At 44.9% G+C, this 24,711-nt stretch overlaps 1 protein-coding gene across 1 annotated transcript in view; it reads left to right on the top strand.

Moving 5' to 3' along the window:
- Positions 1–24,711, top strand: part of ARHGEF37 (Rho guanine nucleotide exchange factor 37) — a 148,132-nt gene that overhangs the window by 115,888 nt on the left and 7,533 nt on the right. Inside the window, exons 13-14 of the mRNA XM_040344513.1 lie at positions 1,391–1,586; positions 12,456–12,637. Coding sequence (XP_040200447.1) covers positions 1,391–1,586; positions 12,456–12,637 — 378 coding nt within the window. The remainder of the gene's footprint in view (positions 1–1,390; positions 1,587–12,455; positions 12,638–24,711) is intronic.

Raw genomic sequence — 24,711 nt, 5'->3', positions numbered from 1 at the left:
CTGCGCCTGCCTCCCCGCCCGGAGTCGAACACTCCCCCTGAAATAATTAATTCCTGTATGTGCTGAGCTGAGCTGCCATAGGCTCAGCTCAGCAAAGGCCTATTGGAGCGCTGTCCTCCAATCAGCGGTTACGTACCGCGCATGCGCACGGCTGCCAATCGAAAATCGAGGGATATTCTATTTCTCAATGCGCCCATTGTTTTGCTAGATGCACGCTGAGGGTGCCAAAATCTCATTGGAGCTCGGCAATCCAATCCAAGAGGACGTTTTTTAAGAGGCGGCAATAGGGAAATAGGTGAGAGAGGAGGGGGCGTGAAATATTATAATTTAGGGAGGGGGCCGAGCGGGGGAGTTACAGGGGGAGGGAAGGAGATTACAGGAAGAGAGGAGCAGGCATGCTGGGAGAGCTAGTATTATCATGGTGGCCGTGGAAGAGAACCAGCAAGTGAAGAAAACTGCAGAAGGGAATAAAAGAAGAACTGCTGGGCCGAGTTTCATGGAAGTAACGTCTTTTAAAAGGTATTTTCATTGGCTACATTGTGGAATGTTGTGTAATGTGGCTTCAGAGTACTCCTTTAACTGCCACTGCACTGGATGTTTACAGTGATTGGGGTAAAGAGGGGCAGTGGAAGAGCAAGATTATTACTGAACTAGAAGACAGAAGCAAAAGGAACACATTGAAGGTAAGTAACGTCCCTTGTACTTATTTTGTTTTTTAGGTAAATGTAGGCTTTCATTTTATTATGGTTTCTTAAAGTCCATAAGTGTAATCCCACTTTTCCCCTAGGTAATTCATAATTACTATAAAGCCCCGTACACACGATCAGACTTTTGTCCGGCCAAAATCACATCGGAATTCCGATGGAATTCCATCAGAGTAAAAGAGAACATGTTCTCTATCTAAACTCCGACGGAATTCCTTGAGGGAAAAAAATCAGATGGGGCATACACATGGTCGAAATTTCCAATGGAAAAAGTCCTTAGGAAATTCCGATTATGTGTACACGGCTTAACTCCGACATGGCCAGGTAGAGAAGGCATTATTTCTATCTGTGTTATGCCCACTATGCTTCTGGGCCCTATAGCAGTCCTACTATCTGGTATGTATGAAGAAGAGTATGCCTTTTTTTATATAGACTTAGCCAGTTACTTTCATGCTGCTCTCCTACTGACTATGGATCCATGTGTGCTTATACTGCTGGAGATTACACAAAAGTCGGTGACTTATCTGTCTGTTGCTGTGTCACTTGAGTATTAGTAGCTTACCAAATGCTTTCATATGATTTCTAGAATTGCTTATTACATTCTGAAATGTACCAATTTTGCAAATGTTTAGAGTTGTATGATCAGTGTCTAATGTATCCTACTTCTACTTCCTTTCATGTATTAGGAGTACACTCCAGCAACGGAACGCCAAATCCAACAGTTATTGCAACGCTACAAGGCTGAAAAGCTCTACCAAGTAGTGAGCAGTTTTGCAAGCAGTAGGGAAATGGAGCTAAGCCTCAGTCGTGGTGATGTGGTGGCAGTCATCCAGCTTGCTGATACAAGAGGAAACAGAAACCGATGGCTGGTCGACACAGGAGGTATATACTATATTATGAACAAACATAAGTCATAGTGTAGCGCCCCCTTACTTTCAGTATGGGCGCTACGCTAAAGTTAGTGGGGAATGGGAGAGTTACTTTGCTCCCATTCTGAATTTGTTAAAATTGGGACTTCTGTCACTCCAGAAACGTCCACTGGGTCAGTCTGTGCTCCAGGGATGCAATACCATCCCTGGCCAGCAGTTGGCACCAGAGGGGTTCTGGCAGAGCAACTTTCCCCTATCTGTGACAGGTGTCATGTGCTAACCGAGTTTTCGCGGGGTCCCAGTTCCAGGTGTGGCATCCACCTTCGGGGTGTGCGCATCCATGGACCCTACCAGCGAGGCCCACCAGGCCAGAATTGCAGTCTACATAAACCCTCACCCTGAGGTAAAAAGGGACTCCAGTGACTTGCTGGGTTCCCGGTTCTATTGAATGGATCCCAGTCTGGGTGCCGTTCGGTTGGGGAGTCGGCTTGAGGGGAACCCGGAGGCAGGTTGTCCAACAGGGCTTGAGCGAATAAATCGGGGATCTGGTGACCGGAAAGGTGACAGGTACATGCTGCTGTCATCCGGTGACTTATGCTACAAACCTACTGGGAGGATTCGCTCAATCTATCCATCTAGCTCACCTAAAAGTAATTGGCCTGTGGCAGAGGCCCTAGAGCCGGGTCTGTGAGAGAGATCTGTTCCTCCCAGAAATTCCTAAGTGACACTTCGGCTGCCAGGCTTGTGAGAGGGGTCTGTCTAGGGGCACTTTACCCACACCAACTAGAGTGGCGACGAATAACAGTTGTTACTATATTGAGCAAGTACTGCTCAATTAATATCCGGGTCTGATACTGCAAGGTTCTTCTTTCTTCTTCATCAACCTGCTCTTCCCACTCAATGTTGATGTTGGCCGTGTTTGGGCCTGGAATAAAGCATTGGAAAACTCTTTATTCACTGTCTGGACTTTCGCTCACTGCTTTGTTCTTCAACTGCACCCTTACGCCACATTAAGGTAACTCAATATGCCGACCCCAAAAACAAATCAGCGGCTCCTGCGGGGGTTAGCGCTACAATAGTAAAACCTTTCACTCATAGACGGTGGAAAAAACTTGGTTGACTGTACAAATCTTATAAATTCACAAAGATGTAGGGTCATCATTGCAAAAAAGGGACTTATTTTCTACAGATAAGATGATGGTTCAGCCCAAGAAATGTGCATCACTTTGGAATTTGGAAAAGCAATCTATAAATGTTCTGAAATTGGTCTTTTACACAAAACTTTGTTCTGTTAGCAAGGTTTTGTGGTTAGTATCAGTGGTGTCACTAGGGTTGGTGTAACCCGGTGTGAAAAAAAATAGTGTCACCCCCCCACCAACTATAGTCCCCCCTTAGTACAGACCCCCCTCCCGCAGTACAGACCCCCCTCCACTAACTACAGACCCCCCTCTCGCAGTACAGACCCCCCTCCACTAACTTCATACCCCCCTCCACTAACTACAGACCCCCCCCTCCCTCATTACAGGCCCCTCTCACCAAGTACAGACGCCCTCCCTCAGTACAGACCCCCCACTAAGTACAAACCCCTCCATCAATATAGACCCTCCCCCTCAGTATAGACCCCCATCAGTATAGACACCCCACCTAAGTGCAGACACCCCCACCTAAGTGCAGACACCCCCAGCAGTACAGACACCCCACTCAGTACAGACACCCCCCTCAGTGCAGAACCCCCTCAGTACAGACACCCCCAGCAGTGCAGACCCCCCTCAGTACAGACACCCCCCTAGTGCAGACCCCCAGCATTACAGACCCCCCTTAGTACAGACAACCTCCCTAGTGCAGACCCCCCTGTATTACAGACCCCCCTCAGTAGTACAGAACCCATTAGCAGTATAGGCGCCCCCCTTACATACCTCAGAACAGCGCTGACAGATACACACACTGTGTGTCCCTCGAGCGCAGGCTCCTCCTCCTCTGTGGATTTAAAAAGAGAGGAGGAGGTGGCATCGGTCCATGCCGCTGGGGTACATAGCGGTGTCAGGCACAGATAATCAGAGCAGCGGGTGGTGTTAGTGCTGCTGCTACCACGGCCCGCACCCCCCGCACCTACCTAGCAATGCCTCTGGTTAGTATCCAACCTCAACATAAAAGTTGCAGCTTGCATTCTAAGTGACAAGGTAGGAATTCAGATTTACACATGGGCTTCAATATTAGAGAAAACATATGATTTTAAAAAGGAATGTGACTATCAAACATAACTGATGGACAGTTGAGTAACTAATGACGTTTCCTTGTATAAATACACAACATAATCATTTTTATCAGGAAACTTCATTAGTTATTTCATTATCACATAATTAAAGGTATTTTTATTATGTGTGTGGACACATTGACTGTGTTATCAAATTCTGCATCCTGTTTCCAAGTCCATTGAGCGTATCAGACATGGTGCTAAGAGTCAAATGTGATATGACAGATATGTATATACATACATAGGATAGTCAAAATGTACATGACATTCTGTGTGATGTACATGAAGATCTAACAGAAGGATCTCAGTAAAGTTTGGAGGAGAGCTTGATTGGATTGTGTAAAGGTGAACTGGCACAAACAGCTGAAGAAAAATAGTGAGAATTGCTTTGGGATAGCTGACCAATTATAGCAAATACCATTCTCCTGAAAATGGAGTGAATCATTTTGAGAATTTGTTGAGCACAGACTATGTAAGTAGCGAGTACTGCGTGAGCAATGGTTTACTTGTTTGTGTTCACTATTAAAGGCCACTGACAGTGGGGCTGGGGCTAGCTCTGACATTTTAAGTCCTTTCCAACTGTTATGGTTGACCTCTATTTTTCACAGTGATTCTTGTATATGATCTTGACTAGTATAATCAATGTACAGTATACAACGCATAGTTCATTTCCTTAGTCCAAAACCACATATGATTTATACCTTTCAATTATGAACAAAATAAACAGACGTTGTTACCTTTTTAACCATTATTAATAGTACATCTCAGTTCAAGTGTATTTTTATGCCGTTGTCCGTGGCTGCCTGCCCCTAACAGATACCTGTCAGATGACACAAAGAGCAGACACAAGAGAAGGTCAGGCAGATCTGGCACTGGGGTCTAATTTTTAAGCCAGTTATATTGATAAAGGTCAGAGTAAGTGCTGAGTGTGACAGGAACTTTAGTGTGACCCACAGTGTCAACACTGTCACTTTTAACACCCCCGAGAAACAAGCAATACTGAAAGCTCGGAATTGAATCTTTATAGTAAAGATAATAGGATTTTTGACCAACCTGTAAAATTATTCCAGCGGACAGTCTTATTCCAGGGGACGATTGGGTTATGCAGCTCCCATCAGGTGCTTGAACACTGGCAAACCAACTGTGAACACATCCCTAACATAACCACTCTCAGCAACCCTCAGTTTTATTTTCCTAACTGTACATTACAGTACACAGGAATATGATGTACAGCCGTGGCCAAAAGTTTTGAGAATGACATAAATATTAATTTTCATGATGACAATTTGCATATACAGTACTCCAAAATGTTATGAAGATTGATCTGCTGAATTGCAATTAATTGCAAAATCCCTCTTTACCATGAAAATGAACTTAATCCTATAAAAAAAAAAACTTTTTCACTGCATTTGTGAAGAAGGCTTCAGGGCATCCAAGAAAGTCCAACAAGCGCTAGGAACGTCTCCTAGAGTTGATTCAGCTGCGGGATCGGGGCACCACCAGTGCAGAGCTTGCTCAGGAATGGCAGCAGGCAGGTGTGAGTGCATCTGCATGCACAGTGAGGCGAAGACTTTTGAAGGATGGCCTACTGTCAAAAAGGGCAGCAAAGAAGCCACTTCTCTCCAAGATAAACATCAGGGACAGACTGATATTCTGCAATGGGCACAGGGATTGGAATTGCTAATGACTGGGGTAAGTCATTTTCTCTGATGGCAGGAATGGCAGCAGGCCCTTTGCGATTGTTTGGGGCATCTGGAAAAAAACCTTGTCCAGAGAAGCAAAGGTGAGCGCTATCCTTAAGTCCCTTGTTGGGCCAACAGTAAAGCATTCTGAGACCATTCAGATGTGGGGTTGCTTCTCAGCCAAGGGAATGGGCTCACTCACAAACACGGCCATAAATAAAGAATTGTAGAAAAATATCCTCAGAGAGCAACTTCTCCCAACCATCCAAGAACAGTTTGGCGATGAACAATGCCTTTTCCAGCATGATGCAGCACCTTGCCATAAGGAAAAAGTGATAACTAAGTGGCTTGGGGAACACAACATTCACATTTTGGGTCCATGGCTAGAAAACTACCCAGACCTTAATTCCACTGAGAACTTGTGCTCAATCCTCAAGAGGTGGGTGAACAAAACCCCCCCCCCCCCCACAAATTCTGACAAATTCCAAGCATTGATTATGCAGGAATGGGCTGCCATCAGTCAGGATGTGGTCCAGAAGTTGATTGACAGCATGCCAGGGTAAATTGCAGAGGTCTTGAAAAAGAAGGGTCAACACTGCAAAAATTGACTCTTTGCATAAACTTAATGTAGTTGTCATTAAAAGCCTTTGACACAAAATGCTTGTATTTATACTTCAGTAAACCATAGTAACATCTGACAAAAAGATCTAAAAAACACTGAAGCAGCAGACTTTGTGAAAATTTATATTTGTGTCATTCTCAAAACTTTTGGCTACAGCTGTAGATAATTGGGATGTCCAAAAGCGATGCAACCTGGGGGGGGGGGGGGGGGGTGGACAACACAACAACGAACATAAAACAGATGAGCAAACGGGGTAGCAGGCAGCCACTGAAACTCAGAGAGCAGCATGGAGCACCTTACACAGCAAACTGGCCTCGGAAGACACGATTGGAACACGGTGACGTAAAACACTACGACGAGCCGAGAAGAATGAAGTTCAATGCTTCCGAGCATGCGTCGACTTGATTCTAAACATGCACGTTTTTCCACACAGACCATTGGAATTTCCAATAGGATTTGTTTCCATCGGAAAAAAATAAAACATGTTCTATTTCTAAACTCTGATGGAAAAAAAGTCTGATGGGGCCCACACACGGTTGGAATATCTGAAAAAAAATTCCATCTGACTTTTTTCAAACGACGCGATACCCCCTGAGCAAGTGAATATTAACCACTTGGGATCCGCGCTATGGACGAAAGACGTCCACAGCGTGGCTCTCAAGTGCCGGGTGGACGTCCCTGGACGTCCTGTTGTTGTCATTCCCCGTGCGCGCCGCTGGGGGCGCGCAGCGGGGGAACAGCGTGCGCCCGGCGCATCGCTGGGAAGCCGATGCATGTGCCTGGCGGCCGCGATGTCCGCCAGGTACCCGTGATCGGCGGTGACAGCAGGGACGTGGAGCTCTGTGTGTAAACACAGAGCTCCACGTCCTGTCAGGGAGAGAGGAGACCGATCTGTGTCCCTTGTACATAGGGACACAGCATCGGTCACCTCCCCCAGTCAGTCCCCTCCACCACACATTTAGAACACACCCAGGATACACATTTAACCCCTTCCTCACCCCCTAGTGTTAACCCTTTCCCTGCCAGTCATATTTATACAGTAATTAGTGCATTTTTATAGCACTGATCGCTGTAAAAATGTGAATGGTCCCAAAATTATGTCAAAAGTGTCCAATATGTCCGCCGCAATATCACAGGCCTAAAAAAAAAAAAAAAAAAAAATCGCAGATTGCCGCCATTACTAGTAAAAAAAAAAAATCATAAATCTATCCCCTATTTTGTAGGCGCTATGGGCCAGATTCACAGAAAAAGTACGCCGGAGTATCTACTGATACACCGGCGTACTTTCAAATTTGCCGCGTCGTATCTTTAGTTTGAATTCTCAAACCAAGATACGACGGCTTCTGGCTGCGATCCGACAGGCGTATGGCTTCGTACGCCTTCGGATCGTAGGTGTAATATTTCGGCGCCCGCTGGGTGGAGTTTGCGTCGTTTTCCGCGTCGGGTATGCTAATTAGCTGTTTACGGCGATTCACGAAGGTACGCGCGGTCGTCGCATTCTCTTACGTCGTTGCTAGTCGGCTTTTCCCGGCGTAAAGTTACGGCTGCTATTTTGTGGCTTATATTTAGACTTGTTAAAGTATGGCCGTCGTTCCCGCAACGAATGTTAATTTTTTTCTTTTTTTTGCATAAGTCGTCCGTGAATAGGAAAGGACGTAACGCACGTCGCCGTTCAAAAGATTACGTCGGTGCAACGTCATTTCGCGCAAAGCACGGCGGGAAATTTAAAAACGGAGCATGCGCAGTACGTTCGGCGCGGGAACGCGCCTAATTTAAATGATATACGCCCCATTTGAATTAGGTGGGCTTGTGCTGGACGGATTTACGCTACGCCGCCGCAAGTTTACAGGCAAGTGCTTTGTGAATCAAGCACTTGCCCGTAAAACTTGCGGCGGTGTAACGTAAATGCGATACGTTACGCCGCCGCAATTCTATGTGAATCTGGCCCTATAACTTTTGCGCAAACCAATCAATAAACGCTTATTGCGATTTTTTTTAACAAAAATATCAGCCTAAACCAAGGGAATTTTTTTTTTTTAAATTGGGATATTATTATAACAAAAAGTAAAAAATAGTGTTTTTTTGTCTTTTTATGTTTATAGCGCAAAAAATAAAAAATCGCAGAGATGATCAAATACCACCAAAAGAAAGCTCTCTTTGTGGGAAAATGATAAAAATATAATTTGGGTACAGTGTTGTATGACCGCGCAATTGTCATTCAAAATGCGTCAGCGCTGAAAGCTGAAAATTGGTCTGGGCACAAAGGGGGTTTAAGTGCCCAGTAATGAAGTGGTTAAAGGAACAGGTCCTCACGGATCCGTTAGTGTAAAAGGGCCCTAATATTGCCTAAAAGGACCCTCAGGAAGACAAAGAGGGAACCTAATCGTCCAAATAAAGCTGTGGCTCAGAGAAAAACTCACATCTATACAGTGGGAAGAAATCTCCCTGAAATGTTATGGTACAGGACATAAAGAGGAAAGTGAAATGCCCTGGTTAAGGTGGAAAATAGAAACCACCTTGGGGGGAAAAAAGGATTTAGGCTGCAGAATAATCTTATTTCTGTGAAACACTAGGAAGGGTTCCTCCCAGGAAAGGCCACTAACTCCAAGACACATCAGACAGAGGTGACAGCCACAAAGGAAAGCAACCTAATAAGGGAGGGAATATACCTGATAGGCGCAAGGGAAGGTTTCTCAAGAAAAAATAAAACCAAGGTTAGTTCCCAAGACGTAAATAGAAAGTGTACAGAGGGGAGCATGTGTGCAACAACCTGCACAAACACTTTCCCCAATGAATACAATGCAAACGGTGTCTGGATAAAAATGGCAAGTTCTGAAATTTGACTCTTTACAGTGCTTAAAGCCAAACACTGATCCAAACAAAACTGGGGGAAGGTAGGATTTGTCCCACATTCCTGAGATGGATGTTTTTACCCTTGCTGGGGGGGTTGCAGGAACAGGGTCACACCAGCAGGTAGTGCCACGGCAGTGGACCTGTAAAGCACCCTGCAGCTAACACAATGGGTTGCTGCATACCCAGGTGAGTGCCTGATTTAGGATCCAGTGCCCAAAACAATACAGGCTGGCCACACATTGCCAGAAGCTTATCCCAGGCTCACCTGAAGATGCTGCAGATAGGTAGCCATCTTCCTGAGTTTCCAGATCCTTAGCCCTCGCAAAAAAACTCTCCCTTTAGTGACATCCTTTCCATGAAAAAGATTGGAAGGGAAGACCCTCCTAGCAGGTTGCTTCAAATATTTATTCTCTCCTCAGCTCACTTTGCTGGAATAAAACCCTTTGTGATTGGCCACGGCAAATAAAGTTTTGAATTCTATACATTGTTACTTCTCAGAGGCGGCTTTAGGCTTTGTGAGGCCTTAGGCAAAACTTGACATGGGACCCCACTCACACCCATGATGAGAAAAATAATTCAAGGACAAGAGGTCTGTATGGTCTTGGCCACCATGCTGCATCTCAGTTTCAGGTTCTTGGCAATCTTCTTATAGCCCAGGCTAGGGGTCTCCAAACTATGGCCCTCCATTTGTTCAGGAACTACAATTCCCATCATGCCTAGTCATGTCTGCAAATGTCAGAGTTTTACAATGCCTCATGGCACGTGTAGTTCCGCAACAGCTGGAGGGCCGTAGTTTGGAGATTCCTGGCCTAGGCCATCTTTATGTAGAGCAACAATCATTTTTTTCAGATCCTCAGAGAGCTCTTTGCCATGAGGTACCATGTTGAACTTCCAGTGACCAGTATGAGAGAGTGAGAGCGATAACACCAAATTTAACACACCTGCTCCCCATTCACACCTGAGGCTGGGTTCACACTACTGCAAATTGGATGCGGTTAATTCACATCCAATTTTCAATAGCAGGAAATTTTGACCGGCTCTCTTTGGAGCCGATTTACATATCTCTGTTGCGGCTCCAGTACGAATTTGCACAAAAATTCAGGCTGAAATTGGACCTGAAATAGTGAATGAGGACGCATCATACCCCTGCTGTGAGTCACATGTAAAGATAGTGTGAACCCAGCCTAAGACCTTATAACACTAACTAGTCACATGACATCGGGGAGAGAAAATGGCTAATTGAGCCCAATTTGTACATTTTCACTAAGGGGTCTACTAACTTTTGTTGCCAGCGGTTTACACATTGATGGCTGTGTGTTGAGTTATTTTGAGGGGACAGTAAATGTACACTGTTATGCAAGCTGTACACTCACTACTTTACATTGTAGCAAAGTGTAATTTCTTCAGTGTTGCCACATTAAAAGATATAATAATTTGCTCCTTTGCATGGCTGTAAATCAGGGGTTAAATTTTTTTTACTTCTACCACATTCAGCATAACAGTAACATATAACCATAGAAATCCTAAAGGAGTATTACTATTATTTTTAGGTCATCCCTATTTGCACATTCATGACAGCCGGAGCAAATTCTGCCAATACTAAGCACCACTATAATAAAAACTATTTCTAATATTCTTCATGAATACATGCCAACCAGGATGGCCAGAAAAAGTGACAGGGACTACTGTGCCTTGAAAAAGTATTCATACCCCTTGAAATTTTCCACATTTTGTCAAGTTACAACCTAAAACGTAAATGTATTTTATTGGGATTTTATTTGATAGACCAACACAAAGTGGCACATAATTGTGAAGTGGAAGGAAAATAATAAATGGTTTTCATTTATTTTTTTACAAATATGTGAAAAGTGTGGGGTGCACTTTGTATTCAGCAAAAGTCAATACTTTGTAGAACCACCTTTCACTACAAGTCTTTTGGGGATGTCTCTACCAGCTTAGCACATCTAGAGAGTGACATTGTTGCCCATTCTTCTTAGCAAAATAGCTCACGCTCTGTCAGATTGGATTGAGAGCGTCTGTGAACAGCAATTTTCAAGTCTTGCCACAGATTCTCAATTGGACTTTGACTGGGCCTGTCTAACACCTGAATATGCTTTGATCTAAACCATTCCATTGTAGCTCCGGCTATATGTTTAGGGTCATTGTTCTGTTGGAAAGGGGAACCTCTGCCCCAGTCTCAAGTCATTTGCAGACTCTGGTGTGTTCCTTGGCTTTCATGATGGTGTTTGTTCTCTAAGGTTCTCTAACAAACCTCAGAGGGCTTCGCAGAACAGCTGTATTTATACCGAGATAAAATTACACACAGGTGGACTCTATTTACTAATTAGAAGGCAATTGGTTCCACTAAATTTTAGTTAGGGGTATCAGAGTAAAGGGGGCTGAATAAAAATGCACACCACACTTTTCAGATCATTATTTGTAAATAATTTTGAAAGCCATTTATCATTTTCCTTTCAGTTCACAATTATGTGCCACTTTGTGTTGGTCTATCACATACAATCCCAATAAAATACATTTACGTTTTTGGTTGTAAGATGACAAAATGTGAAAAATGTCAAGGGGTATGAATACTATTTCAAGGCACTGTATGCAATCTGTTTGCATCATAGTTAGATAAAGATTGGAATTTTGGGTCCCAAACCAAAAAAACAGGGGGATTGTGGGCGATTGGACTATGGCGGTACGGTAAGCAAATGTAAAAGATGCACATAAATAAAGATACAATTTTTATTAATATTGATATAAAACAATCAAGTACAGACAAGATACAATTAAAAAAAAGTGACACTCAATGTGTATCACCACAATAAACGACCCCAAGAGGGGGGGAGGGTCATGGTGGGAGTAGAGGTCACTAGGGGTTTCTCTACTAGTTGTGCGGCCCTTGCCGCTTCTTCAGGAGAACAATCTGGAATAAATTGACAGACAAAACAATAACTAAACAGATAGCCCTTTACCTAACTGTACATCAGGCTTGACTGTATTGCTATGCCTGCTATCTGTTTAGTTATTGTTTTGTCTGTCAATTTATTCCAGATTGTTCTCCTGAAGAAGCGGCAAGGGCCACGAAACCCCTAGTGACCTCTACTCCCACCATGACCCTCCCCCCCTCTTGGGGTCGTTTATTGTGGTGATACACATTGAGTGTCACTTTTTTTAATTGTATCTTGTCTGTACTTGATTGTTTTATATCAATATTAATAAAAATTGTATCTTTATTTATGTGCATCTTTTACATTTGCTTACCGTACCGCCATAGTCCAATCGCCCACAATCCCCCTGGTTTTTTGGTTTGGGACCCAAAATTCCAATCTTTATCTAACTTAGAATCCTGGATGAGGTACTTTTAACTAATCTTACATTATATGTATCCTGTAGAGGCCAAATTTATATCTGTTTGCATCATAGCTCATTTAAATTTTGTCTCTTGTTTAATTTTATTTCTAACAGCATCTCGTGGATATGTACCAAGCAGCAAACTGCAGCCCTACCAGGTGGAACAGAGTCCATCTCGCTTAAGTGTTTCACCTGAGCCAAACACGACTGTTGAAGGGAGGAGACATTCACTTACATCTCAAGTATGTCCCTATCCAACCTCTCCTGAGTACATGGACACCACTGAAACATTTCAGGTAAGAATTGAAAGCACATACCACAACAATTTTGTAAAAATCCAGATGAGAATCTCTGCAAAAAAATGATGTGGAGCTGTAGGAATTGCATTACCACATTTTATCAGCAGGTGGAATGTGTAATCCAGAATACAGTAGAGCGCTATAGGTCCTAGTTAAAAAATGCTGCTGTGGCAGAACAGTATACCATTTTTGGCTTTGGATGATATATTTTATTGTTTGTATTGCATAGGTCTCCTTCCTGGACTTTCAATATATGTGACATTTACATATTTAGTATCCATCCAAAGTGATTACTTATCCTAGGTCCATACTAGTGCTATTACATATTTATGTGTTTTTCAGTGATTTTCTGTAGTGCCTTTTTTCACACGCGATTATGATGCATTTTCATGCTTAATGCTGCGTACACACGATCGGTCAATCCGATGAGAACGGTCTGATGGACCGTTTTCATCAGACCAAACCGATGGAGACCTAACCGATAGAAAAAAAAAAACAACGATTGCTTGTAGGCACGTCCATCGGTTAAAATCCACGCATGCTCAGAATCAAGTCGACGCATGCTTGGAAGCATTGAACTTCGTTTTTTTCAGCACGTCGTTGTGTTTTACGTCACCGCCAGTGGCGGCCCGTCCATAGGGGGCCCCCCCCTCCTGTAGTCATTAACCACGTATGCATATGTATAGCACTGTTCACTGTATAAATGTGAATGGTCCCAAAAATGTGTCAAAAGTGTCCGATGTGTCCGCTATAATGTCGCAGTCCCGGAAAAAAAAAAAAACGCAGATCGTCGCCATTCCTAGTAAAAAAAAAAAAAAAAAAATCATAATTATGTCTCCCTATTTTGTAGGCAATATAACAAACCAGTCACTATACGGTTATTGCGATTTTTTTTTTTACCAAAAATATGTAGAAGAATACGTATCGGCCTAAATGGAGCTAAAAAAATATTTTTTTTTAAAAAAATTGGATATTTATTATAGCAAAAAGTAAAAAATATTGTGTTTTTTTTTTCAAAATTTTGTTTATAGCGCAAAAACTAAACCACACAGGCGATCAAATACCACCAAAAGAAAGCTCTATTTGTGGAAAAAAAAAATACGTAAATTTTGTTTGGGAGCCATGTCGCACGACCGCGCAATTGTCAGTTAAAGTGACGCAGTGCCGGAAGCTAAAATTTAGTCTGGGCAGGAAGGGGGTGTATGTGCACAGTAGGCAAGTGGTTAATATAGAGAGACATTTTTTGAAAACACTGAGAAATTGAAACCTCAAGTAATGAACCATCCACATGTAAAAACAAAAACTGCCCTGAATGAGGCCTTATTTGTAAATAATCTGCCAATAGTCTGACTGGGCAGATGGAGGATCCACTATAGGCATACAGATTAACCCGCCTCCCTTTACCCAACTGATCTGTTTTAAAATGTTTAATGAAAAAATGTGAAAAAATGTAAAACCTCAACCGTAATAATTATGTCTGCCAATTGTAAACCATACTTACCCGCTTTACAATGCGGAACCAACTCAGAAACTGTGAGTGCTGCAAAGAAATTAATTGAAAAGACTGCTTTAAACAGCACCACTTCAAAATTAGAAAAACACACTTGAATTGCCAAATCACACAGCATTTTCAAAATATCTGGAGTTAATAGGCTTCCGCCTAGCCACACTAAAATTACCTTTCTTATAACACTTCAGGGCTTGCTTAACTGAGAAAAAACTTTAACAAGAAGTTAAGCTGTGTAATTTTAAAAAGAAAGGCACTTCAGACATAACTTTATTCATGTGAGACCATGACTAATTCTGTAGAAACAAATGATTTAAAAATAAAAGTATTAAATTCTCAGAAAAAGTATTATGATTCTTGTTTAATGAATCCAAAAAAGCTAACCACACAAACCAGGCCTACTGATATCCATCCCAGGTTGCAGGTGCTATGGAGTGCTTTATATTATCCCTAAATCAGTCTTAGATCAAATCCCATAGATGGGATGGGCACTCCATTCCCACTGCATCTGCTTTTGGCAATAGGCAGAAAAAAACGGTCCATCTGTAAGCAAGATAATGAAACCGCCAGGTCATTATTTTTCCCCACCACACATTTAGCCTTGATCCATATGTTCAGGCTTAAAGACTTAGGGCCAGATCCACAACGAGCGGGCGTAACCTTTCCTATTTAAGTTACACCGCCGCAAAATCTCTACCCAAGTGCCCGATCCACAAAGCACTTACCTAGAAATTTTCAGCGGTGTAACTTCTAATGGGGCCCATTTAAATTAGGCGCGCTCCCGCGCCGGACGTACATGCGCATGCTCCCGACGCGATTTTCCCGACGTGCTTTGCGCGAAGTTACGTTGCGCCGAGTTTTGTGAATCACGCCAGGTAAAAAAAGTTGCGTCGGGAAAAAAAAAGAGATGCGGCGGGAAATTTAAAAAAAAATAAAAAATTTGACAGGGTCGCGGGAAAGAAGGGTATACTTTTACAAGGTGTACTAACTTTACACTTTGTAAAAGGTACCCTATCTTTGCGTTTGCAAACTAACAATTTACGGAGACTTCACAAAGGGAAACCGCTTCGTGGATCTCCGTAAGTGCTAATTTGCATACCCGAAGAATTTCGACGAGAAATGCCCCCAGCGGTGGCCGCGGTACTGCATCCTAAGATCCGACAGTGTAAAACTATTACACCTGCCGGATCTTAGGAATATCTATGCGTAATTGATTCTGTGAATCAGTCGCATAGATAGAAACAGGGATACGACGGTGTATCAGTAGATACGCCGGCGTATCCCTTTTGTGGATCTGGCCCTTTAAGATTAAGAAGTGAAGAAAAATAATGACCGACGTAGACTTGGATGACAAGCAATTAATTGCTTACACTACCCCACTTTTGTCTGTACTGACAATAATTTTGCTGTTGCTAAATTCATAGCCCCAGACCTCAAGGGCTACAACTATAGGAAAGAGCTCCAGCAAGACTATACTTATCAAATAACCTCTTACCTGCCATCGAGAATTCCAACTGCCTGCGCACCAGTGATTTTGACAGATGGCTGCAAAACCAATAGAACTTGCTGCATCAGTAAATAGGTTGAAATCAGAGTCCAGAACAAAATCGGGTTGCCATACTGCTTTTCCAAGTTTTCAAGAAATTGTACCCATACTAAAAGGTCTTCTCTCATGTCATGTGTAACTCTTAGGCCTCGTACAGACGAGGGGTTATCCGCTGGAAACGGTCCGCCGGACCGTTTCCAGCGGACATTCCTCCTCCGGATTTTGATCCGATGGCTTGTACAGACCATCGGATCAAAATCCGCGCGGAAAACATCCGCGGTCACGTGTCGTGCCGTCGCCACGACGATGACGCGGTGACGTGCGCGACGCTGGAAGGTAAAGACTTCCACGCATGTGTCGAATCATTACGACGCATGCGAGGGATAGGAGCGGACGGACTGATCCGGTGAGTCTGTACAGACGACCGGATCAGTCCGCTGGACTGGATCCCAGCGGATAGATTTTGTAGCATGCTACAAAATTTTCATCCGCTGGGAATCCGTCGGCTGGATTTTTATCCGCCGGGAAATGTCCGCTCGGACGTACAGACGACCGGATCTATCTGCTGGAACTGATCCGCGGATCAATCCCAGCGGATAGATCCGGTCGTCTGTACGAGGCCTAATGTGTGAAAATGGGGATTTCAAACCGGAGATTGACATATATAATCTCCTGGAAAAAATCCTACCTACCGGCATAACCCTGGTAGCAAAAGCTAGTAAGCCTAAAAGGGACTGCATGTCTTTTTAAACAAACCTTATTTTTTCTAATAATCAAATACAACTGTATTTTAATCTGTTCTATTTTTCACTCTGGCAACCTGAATTCCATTCTCACTTATTGTTATTCCTAAAAAATCCGGGCAGGTAGAAGGCCAAGAAGTTTGTTCCAATAGAACTCCAAATTGGTTACAAACCTCAAAAAAGGATTTCAAGAGAAAAAGAATATCAGAAGAACCTAAAAATAAAAAATCATCCAAGTAACGAATCATTAAGGAAGAACCAGTTACTGAAAAAACTACCCATTCTAAAACGGTGGAAAAACAAGATAAAGAGCAGTCAATTGCCAAATATGTATCAAAGAAAAAACCTAGAGAACTAAAACATTCCAAATGGATTGGGAGAAGCCTAAATACAGATTGAATATCTGCTTTTGCTAACAGAGTATGTAACTGTAGTCATAGCTTCAGAAATGTGGTCATTTAGGGAATAACCTGCTGGATATGAAAGGTGATGAATCAATTTAAATGAATTTGGTTCCTTTTTCAGAACTATTCCTAAATGCTGAATAAATGGCGGGGAATAAAATGGACCCTCAAACCTTCCTTTTTTTTTCAATTCTTTAAAAATCTTATCCCTGACCACTTATTTCATATTATCCACTGAGTTATTCACCAATTTACACCCTTGCTCCAAAAAAGATTGGCAAAAAAGTCCTTAAAACCATTAATGAGCACGTGGGCCTTCTGCCTATCTGTATATTCCAGAAGCCAAGGAATAATTCTTTGCCACTTCACTGGGGTGACTGCTTTTTTGAAATGCCTCGCTGCCATGTTGTAGGTTGGCTGAGGAAATTTTTTTGAAACACTTGTTGACTGGGTGGCCTCTTGCACAAAAGGCACATTCGTGCCTGAATTTGCTAGAATTTGGCCATTTGCAATGTCCTTCATTAAAGTTCAGATATATACCTTTTCTGTATTCTGCTGTTGATGGGGGTACCATATTAGTTGTTTGTTTAATGAAGGATACTCTTTGGGGAGAGAAAAAAGTTCACCGATAAGCTGACATCTTTCGCTCCACATTTTAAAGTAGGATGAACCGCATGTTTTTGTCCTTCCAAAGTTCTTGTATGCTTCTACGATTATTAGAGACAAGGGCTTTTACCTGGGCATTTTTCGCACAACACAGATATAGATACAAAAAGTCTTTAGCTAATTATTAAAGACCTGGCTACTGGTCTTCTCCTGTCCTCCTCTACTTTATCATCCTTTTTCTCAGTCCCAGATAAAAATTATTTAAAAGATAGAAGAGTTAAAACCTCTAAACTCCCCTCTCCAAATGTTTTTCTTTAATGCTGAGAGCAAGATGATAGTCCAACGGAGATAATTCACAAGGCAATATTTCTTTAAGACATGCTTCCGGTATGTTTTGTAATTGTTACGGAACCATGAACCAGACGTACAACAAGAGATAAGTGAAAATAAGAAGGCTTTATTGAAAATCAAGCTGTAAAGCAAAAGTCCACACGGATGGTGAAACCAGAGGTCAGGAACCAGAAGGGTAGTCAGACGAAGCCAGGATCAGGAACCAGCAGGGAAGTCAGACGAAGCCAGGATCAGGAACCAGCAGGGAAGTCAGACGAAGCCAGGATCAGGAACCAGCAGAGAAGTCAGACGAAGCCAGGATCAGAACCAGAAGCAGCAGCAGTCTTAGAAGCATGTGCACACAGGAGGACCAAGCAAGGAACTGAAGTCACAGACCTCCTATATATGTGAGTCAGGCATCCAGCTCCTCCCAGTGGGAAGGAGGAGCCGCAGGGTGGGAGGCTACAAGAGACCTAGAAACCAAGATGGCCGCCAGCACATGTCAAACGAAGGAGACAGGAGAGAGGTAAGACCATGACAGTACCTCCCCCTCAAGGGCCCCTCCTCCGCGGTGCAAAAAACGGTTTCTGAGGGAAGCGTGCGTCGGAGCAAGGCAGGAGCATGGACATCTGCGGAGGGAACCCAGGAACGCTCCTCTGGACCATAACCACGCCAGTGGACCAAAAACTGCACCCGACCGCAGACCAGGCGTGAGTCCAGGATGTTGCTCACCTCATACTCCTCGTGATTGCCCACTTGGACCGGACGAGGCCGAGGAACCGAGGAAGTGAAGCGATTGCACACCAGTGGCTTCAACAGGGAGACATGAAACACGTTGGAGATCCGCATGCCAGGTGGAAGCGCAAGGGCATAGGCTACCGGGTTTACCCTGCGAAGCACTCGGAAGGGACCAACAAAGCGAGGAGCCAGCTTGGGAGTGGGCACTCGAAGGTTGAGGTTGCGGGTGGACAACCATACACGGTCTCCGACCTGGTAGGAAGGAGCAGGCGCTCGTCTGCGATCAGCCTGGAGTTTCTGGCGTTGCGCAGAGACCTCAAGGGACTTCTGGATCTGTACCCAAGAAGCACGTAGGACGGAAAGGTGATCCTCCACAGCCGGAATATCCTGGGGAAGAGAATGCCTCCGGTAACACGGCAGGTTGGAACCCATAATTGGCCATGAAGGGAGACGTACCAGAGGAAGAGTTCACCGCCGTGTTCCTGGCAAACTCAGCCCAAGGCAGGAGGTCAACCCAGTTGTCTTGGTGATCGGAGACATAGCAACGAAGGAATTGCTCCAAGGCCTGATTGGATCGTTCTGCGGCCCCATTGGACTGAGGGTGGTAGGCCGAGGAGAAGGAGAGATGAATCCCCAACTGGGAGCAAAAGGCGCGCCAGAACCTGGACACAAACTGACTCCCCCGATCCGACACAATCTCCTTGGGCAAACCGTGCAACCGGAAGACCTCCCTGGCAAAAATCGTGGCCAACTCTTGTGCAGAGGGTAACTTCTTGAGAGGAACACAGTGGCACATTTTGGAAAACCGATCCACAATCATGAGAATGACCGTATGGCCCAATCATAGGGGCGGTGCGGAGGTAGGGCAACTGCGCGTACCTTATCAAATACATCCCGGTACTCCTCGTATTCAGGAGGCAACAGAGAGTCCGAGGAAGTACACAGCAACTTGACAGGCCCATGGATGCACTTAGCCCCACACTGTGGTGACCATGAGAGGATCTCGGCCGATCTCCAGTCGAAAGTCGGATTATGCTTCTGGAGCCAGGGGTACCCCAAGACCACCGAGTAGTGTGGAGACGAAATAACTTGGAAGCAGACCGACTCTCTGTGAGCGACACCAATGGCTATCCCCACTGGAAGGGTCTCATGAGTCACGTGTGACGGCTGGAGGGGTCTGCCGTCTATCGCCTCTAGAGCCAGCGGGGAACCTCGAGCCTGTAGAGGAATGGAATTGGCGGCAGCGAACTCACCATCAATGAAAAAACCACCAGCACCAGAGTCCACCAACGCCTGGGTCGTCACCGAGCCCCCGACCCAGGAGAGGACAACAGTGATCAGTGGTTTATCAACACGGGAAACCGGGGACGAGGAGACTCCACCCAAGATCTGCCCCCGACAGGATCTCAGGTGCGAGCGTTTCCCGGACGGCTCGGACATGCCAACCGAAAATGCCCACCGAGACCACAGTACATGCATCGGCCCTCGCGTCTCCGGAGTACCCTCTCCCCCTCGGACAGGCGAGCAAACCCCAGCTGCATGGGTTCACCCCCAGACAAGTCAACACCAGGAGGCGTGGGAGGAGAGGGAGGCACGGGTGGGACAGCAAAAGTAGGCGCCAAACTGTTAGGAGGCCTCCGCAGGCGCTCCTTAAAGGAAGGTCTCTCCCTGAGTCTGGTGTCAATCAAAATCAGGAAAGAAATAAGAGCCTCGAGCTCCACTGGTAGGTCCTTAGCTGCAACCTCATCCTTCAAGGCATCCGAGAGACCATGAGAGAAAGCAGCGACCAGAGCCTCATTATTCCAACCTACCTCTGCTGCCAGGGTATGAAACTCAATGGCGTATTCGGCTACGGATCGTGAACCCTGTCTGACGGACATAAGGAGCTTCGCAGCAGAGGCGGCGCGAGCCGGCACATCGAATACCTTCCGAAGAGAAGCAACAAAACCGGAAAACTCGGCAACCACCGGATTGTTGTTCTCCCATAAAGGGCTGGCCCAGGCCAAGGCCTTGTCCGAGAGCAGCGAGATCAAGAAGCCCACCTTTGATCTCTCAGTGGGAAAGGCATGTGGCAGCAACTCGAAATAAATGCCCACTTGGTTAAGGAAACCTCGGCACTGAGTTGGCTCTCCCCCAAATCGTTGTGGAAGGGGGGCAGAACCGGTCATACCCCGAAACACCGCAGGCGCAACAACAGGTGTCGGGGTAGACTCTGGCGCAACAACCGGAGCGGCAGTAGGAGCAGGCCCAGGAGCGACAACCGACCCATCGGCAACGGGAGCGACATGAGCCGTGCGTTCAAGCAGGGTTTGCAACGCCACGGCGAACTGACCCAACAGGGACTCCAGCTGATCAAGTCTGGCCACCAGCGTGGGTAGCGAGGATGGCTCTGTACCGTCAAAATTCATGGCTTGGTCCTAATGTTACGGAACCATGAACCAGACGTACAACAAGAGATAAGTGAAAATAAGAAGGCTTTATTGAAAATCAAGCTGTAAAGCAAAAGTCCACACGGATGGTGAAACCAGAGGTCAGGAACCAGAAGGGTAGTCAGACGAAGCCAGGATCAGGAACCAGCAGGGAAGTCAGACGAAGCCAGGATCAGGAACCAGCAGGGAAGTCAGACGAAGCCAGGATCAGGAACCAGCAGAGAAGTCAGACGAAGCCAGGATCAGAACCAGAAGCAGCAGCAGTCTTAGAAGCATGTGCACACAGGAGGACCAAGCAAGGAACTGAAGTCACAGACCTCCTATATATGTGAGTCAGGCATCCAGCTCCTCCCAGTGGGAAGGAGGAGCTGCAGGGTGGGAGGCTACAAGAGACCTAGAAACCAAGATGGCCGCCAGCACATGTCAAACGAAGGAGACAGGAGAGAGGTAAGACCATGACAGTAATCTAGCATTGTTTATCTTAGCTAGTAAAGCTGAACAAACCCCTTCCGAGCTTAATAATGACGATTGGGTGCAATTAACTGATGTAACAGTAGGTGGCGCCCAAACTGAAGCAATAGAATTATCTGTATTAAAATCACTCCTTGTATCCTCACTATTTAGGTTTCTACTATCTAAATCCAGAGATTTTAGTTACTAAGCTAGTTAAATTAGTTAGCAATCGTACAGATGTTAACTCGCCAGTTCCTAGATTCACAGGTACATCAGCCTGTTGTTGCAGATGGGCACAGACCACTGGAATGCTGTGACCCCCTCACTGATCCTCTTGCACTGTGGGTGCCACAGTAAGCAGGGGTCTGGATGGACCAGCGACCGATCTACTGTTTATCCTTGGTTGCCTCCTCCTGTTGCTTGGTGCCTGCGACTCTTAGCATTTACATCCACTGACCCACGAGGTGGGGACGGGGTGTGTCTTCTGTGAGGGACACGTCTCCTTTTTGCTGGCTCTTCAGCCCTGCCGGAGATGACACTGCCTAACTCCCTGCACTCCAGATCTGCTTGCCGAGGGTCTTCCTCCACTTCCTCTTGCCACGATGAGATGTGCCAGTCTTCATCTTCAGTCTGCGATCCTCCCATGACGGCGACGAAATCCACTTCACCTGGAGCCTCTTGACCCGGGGCTCTCGGTAGGTCCAGACAGAGGTGGACCAAATCTTCGCCACAGTCTTCGCCCGCCCACTCGATAAGCCTTCTCAGAAGGCTCATTCTTCTGCCCCAGACAGCGCCGTTTTCCCAATGGAGAGAACGCCTAGAGCACCACGGCTGTGCCTTCTAAGGAGATTGAGCTCCCCCTCACGGAACCCCCTTTTTATAGGCAGGCTCAGGGGTTTCTTAAAAATTCTGAGGTAAGGTTTACATTGTCTAACCCATATAGGCCATGCGACCTCACCTCAGGCCACTAAACCTAAAAAAGGCTCCCTGTGCCTCAGGCACACAAGGGGGAGCCTTAAAACTGTCTCCTGCTGTAATCTTATGAGGAAATGGGGGTTCCTAGAAACCTATTCCCCTTTTCTTTCATTCCATGCATTTGCAGCATTGGCAATTTACTGGTTAGTCTTATTATTACTCTTAGTATTTGAGAACCAATGTGTTATTTAGCCAGTATTTCAGATATGCTGGAAAGGTGTGATGTGTACTGGGAACGACTGTGTTGTTCAGGAACAATTATTTTACTGCAGTCCTGTGAGCAGCTTTTCCAGCAGCTGTCACGACTATGACTCACATCCCTTATTATTAGAAAGACAGCATATGTCAGAAAATAAGCTGACTGTGCCAGCTTTTCACTGATGACTGGGCATGCATGCTTTCAGAGGTTTATATAGGGAGATTCCAGCACTGACCTGCTTCCTCTGCAGCTGGATGCATAGTAGAGTGGATGGAGGATGCCAGATTAGCCATTTCAAACCAGCATGCAGTAAGCAGACTGGATGACTTCAGGGCTATTAGTGCTGGCTGAACATCACTTTGTGGCTTCATTTATCCATTGTGAAGAGGTCTTTCTATGCATTAAGGTGAAAAAACATCTGTTTATTAGCGGTCCCCCCGAGCCCCCCTTTACTTACCTGACCCTTCGAAAGTCCCGCGCCGTGAAAGTCCCGTGCCGTGAAAATAAAATAAATGGATGGAATCTTCCATCCACACAATAGAGGTGGGTGGAGGAATCCTTCCCACTGAGACATTGTATTCCAATAGCAGGGATTCTCAGGCTCCATTCACACTTGTGCGACTTGTCATGCAACTTTGGACATAAAAGTTGCATGACAAGTTGTTCCCCATGTTTTCCAATGATAACCATTCATATATGCAAGACTTGAAGTTGCAGCACCTTCAAAGTAGTTCATGCACTACTTTGGTCTGACTTTCATGCAACTTGAAGGACATAGACTTCAATGTTAACCCTCAGAAGTTGCATGAAAGTCAACCTGAATGTTATACAATGCAACTTGTGTACAACAGTTGTCCATTATAACTGGTCAAAGCCAAAGTCGTATTCGAGTTGCACCCATCCAAAGTTGCACTCCAAAGTCGGCGCAACTTTGGAGTCATACAAGTGTGTATGGAGCCTCAGTGGCTACATATGGATTGTAATTCGGCAGGTTCAGCAGGGACTGGACGAATTGTTGTCCATTTGCGGTCACTAAGATCCATTTTGATCCATCTATGACTGCTTGAGTTTTGAGTACAGCTTCTGCTTAGGATGATAAGCACCTCCAGGCAGTTGGAGTGCTTATAAGCATACAGAGATATTTTTCAGCATTTTGGAAGACCTCCATGTGAGCTGACCCAGTCCTTCCCTCTGTTATAAACACTATATTACCAACAGTATTGGAACGCCTGCCTTCACACATACATGAACTTTAACCCCTTCTGGATATACCTGTATGTGATTTTGTGCACTGGGTCTGGGGTGTGCGCTGCCGGTGACCCGCTCCAGCTGTGATTGGAGAGAGCGGGAGCCAATCAGCTGACCCAATGTTCGCCGCCAACCCGTGATCGTTCTCAGGAGATGCAGAATTGTGGTCTGCCTATGTAAACAAGGCAGTTGCCATTCTGTGAGTGGGGAAGATGGAGATCTTGTGTTTCTGCTAAGCAGGGACACAGATCTCTGGCTTCCTCCAGTCAAGGCACCCCCACACAGTTAGAAAGCACTCCCTAGGAGCACATTTAACCCTTTGATTGCCCCGAATGTTAACCTCTCTCCTGCCAGTGTCCTTAGTACAGGGACAGTGCATTTTTTTTAGCACTGATTACTGTATTGGTGTATCTGGTCCCCAAAATGCGTCGCTTAGTGTCATATTTATCTGCCGAAATGTGGCAGTACCGCTAAAAAATCGCTTATTTCTGCCATTACTAGTAAAGAAATAAATAAAAATCCATAAATATAGTCCATTATAGCGCATACACTATAACTTTTGCGCAAACCAATCAATATACGCTTACTGGGATTTGTTTACCAAATACATATAGCAGAATACATATTGGCCTAAATTTATGAATAAATTCGATTTTTTTTATTTAGATTTTTTTATTCGGAATGTTTTATCGCATAAAATAAAAAATATTGTTTTTTTTTTACCGCAAAAAATGTGTGAGCTGTATACCCTGATCTGTGAGGTTGAGCTGTATACCCTGATCTGTAAGGCTGAGCTACATAACCTGTTATGTGATGTGGAGCTGTATACCCCGATCTGTGATGTGGAGCTGTATACCCTTATCTGCAGGTACATCTCAGACAGGCATGTTGGA

This window comes from Rana temporaria, chromosome 3, assembly GCF_905171775.1.
Source record: "Rana temporaria chromosome 3, aRanTem1.1, whole genome shotgun sequence".
Taxonomy (NCBI): Eukaryota; Metazoa; Chordata; class Amphibia; order Anura; family Ranidae; genus Rana; species Rana temporaria.
This window is presented reverse-complemented; position numbering and strand designations above follow the sequence as displayed.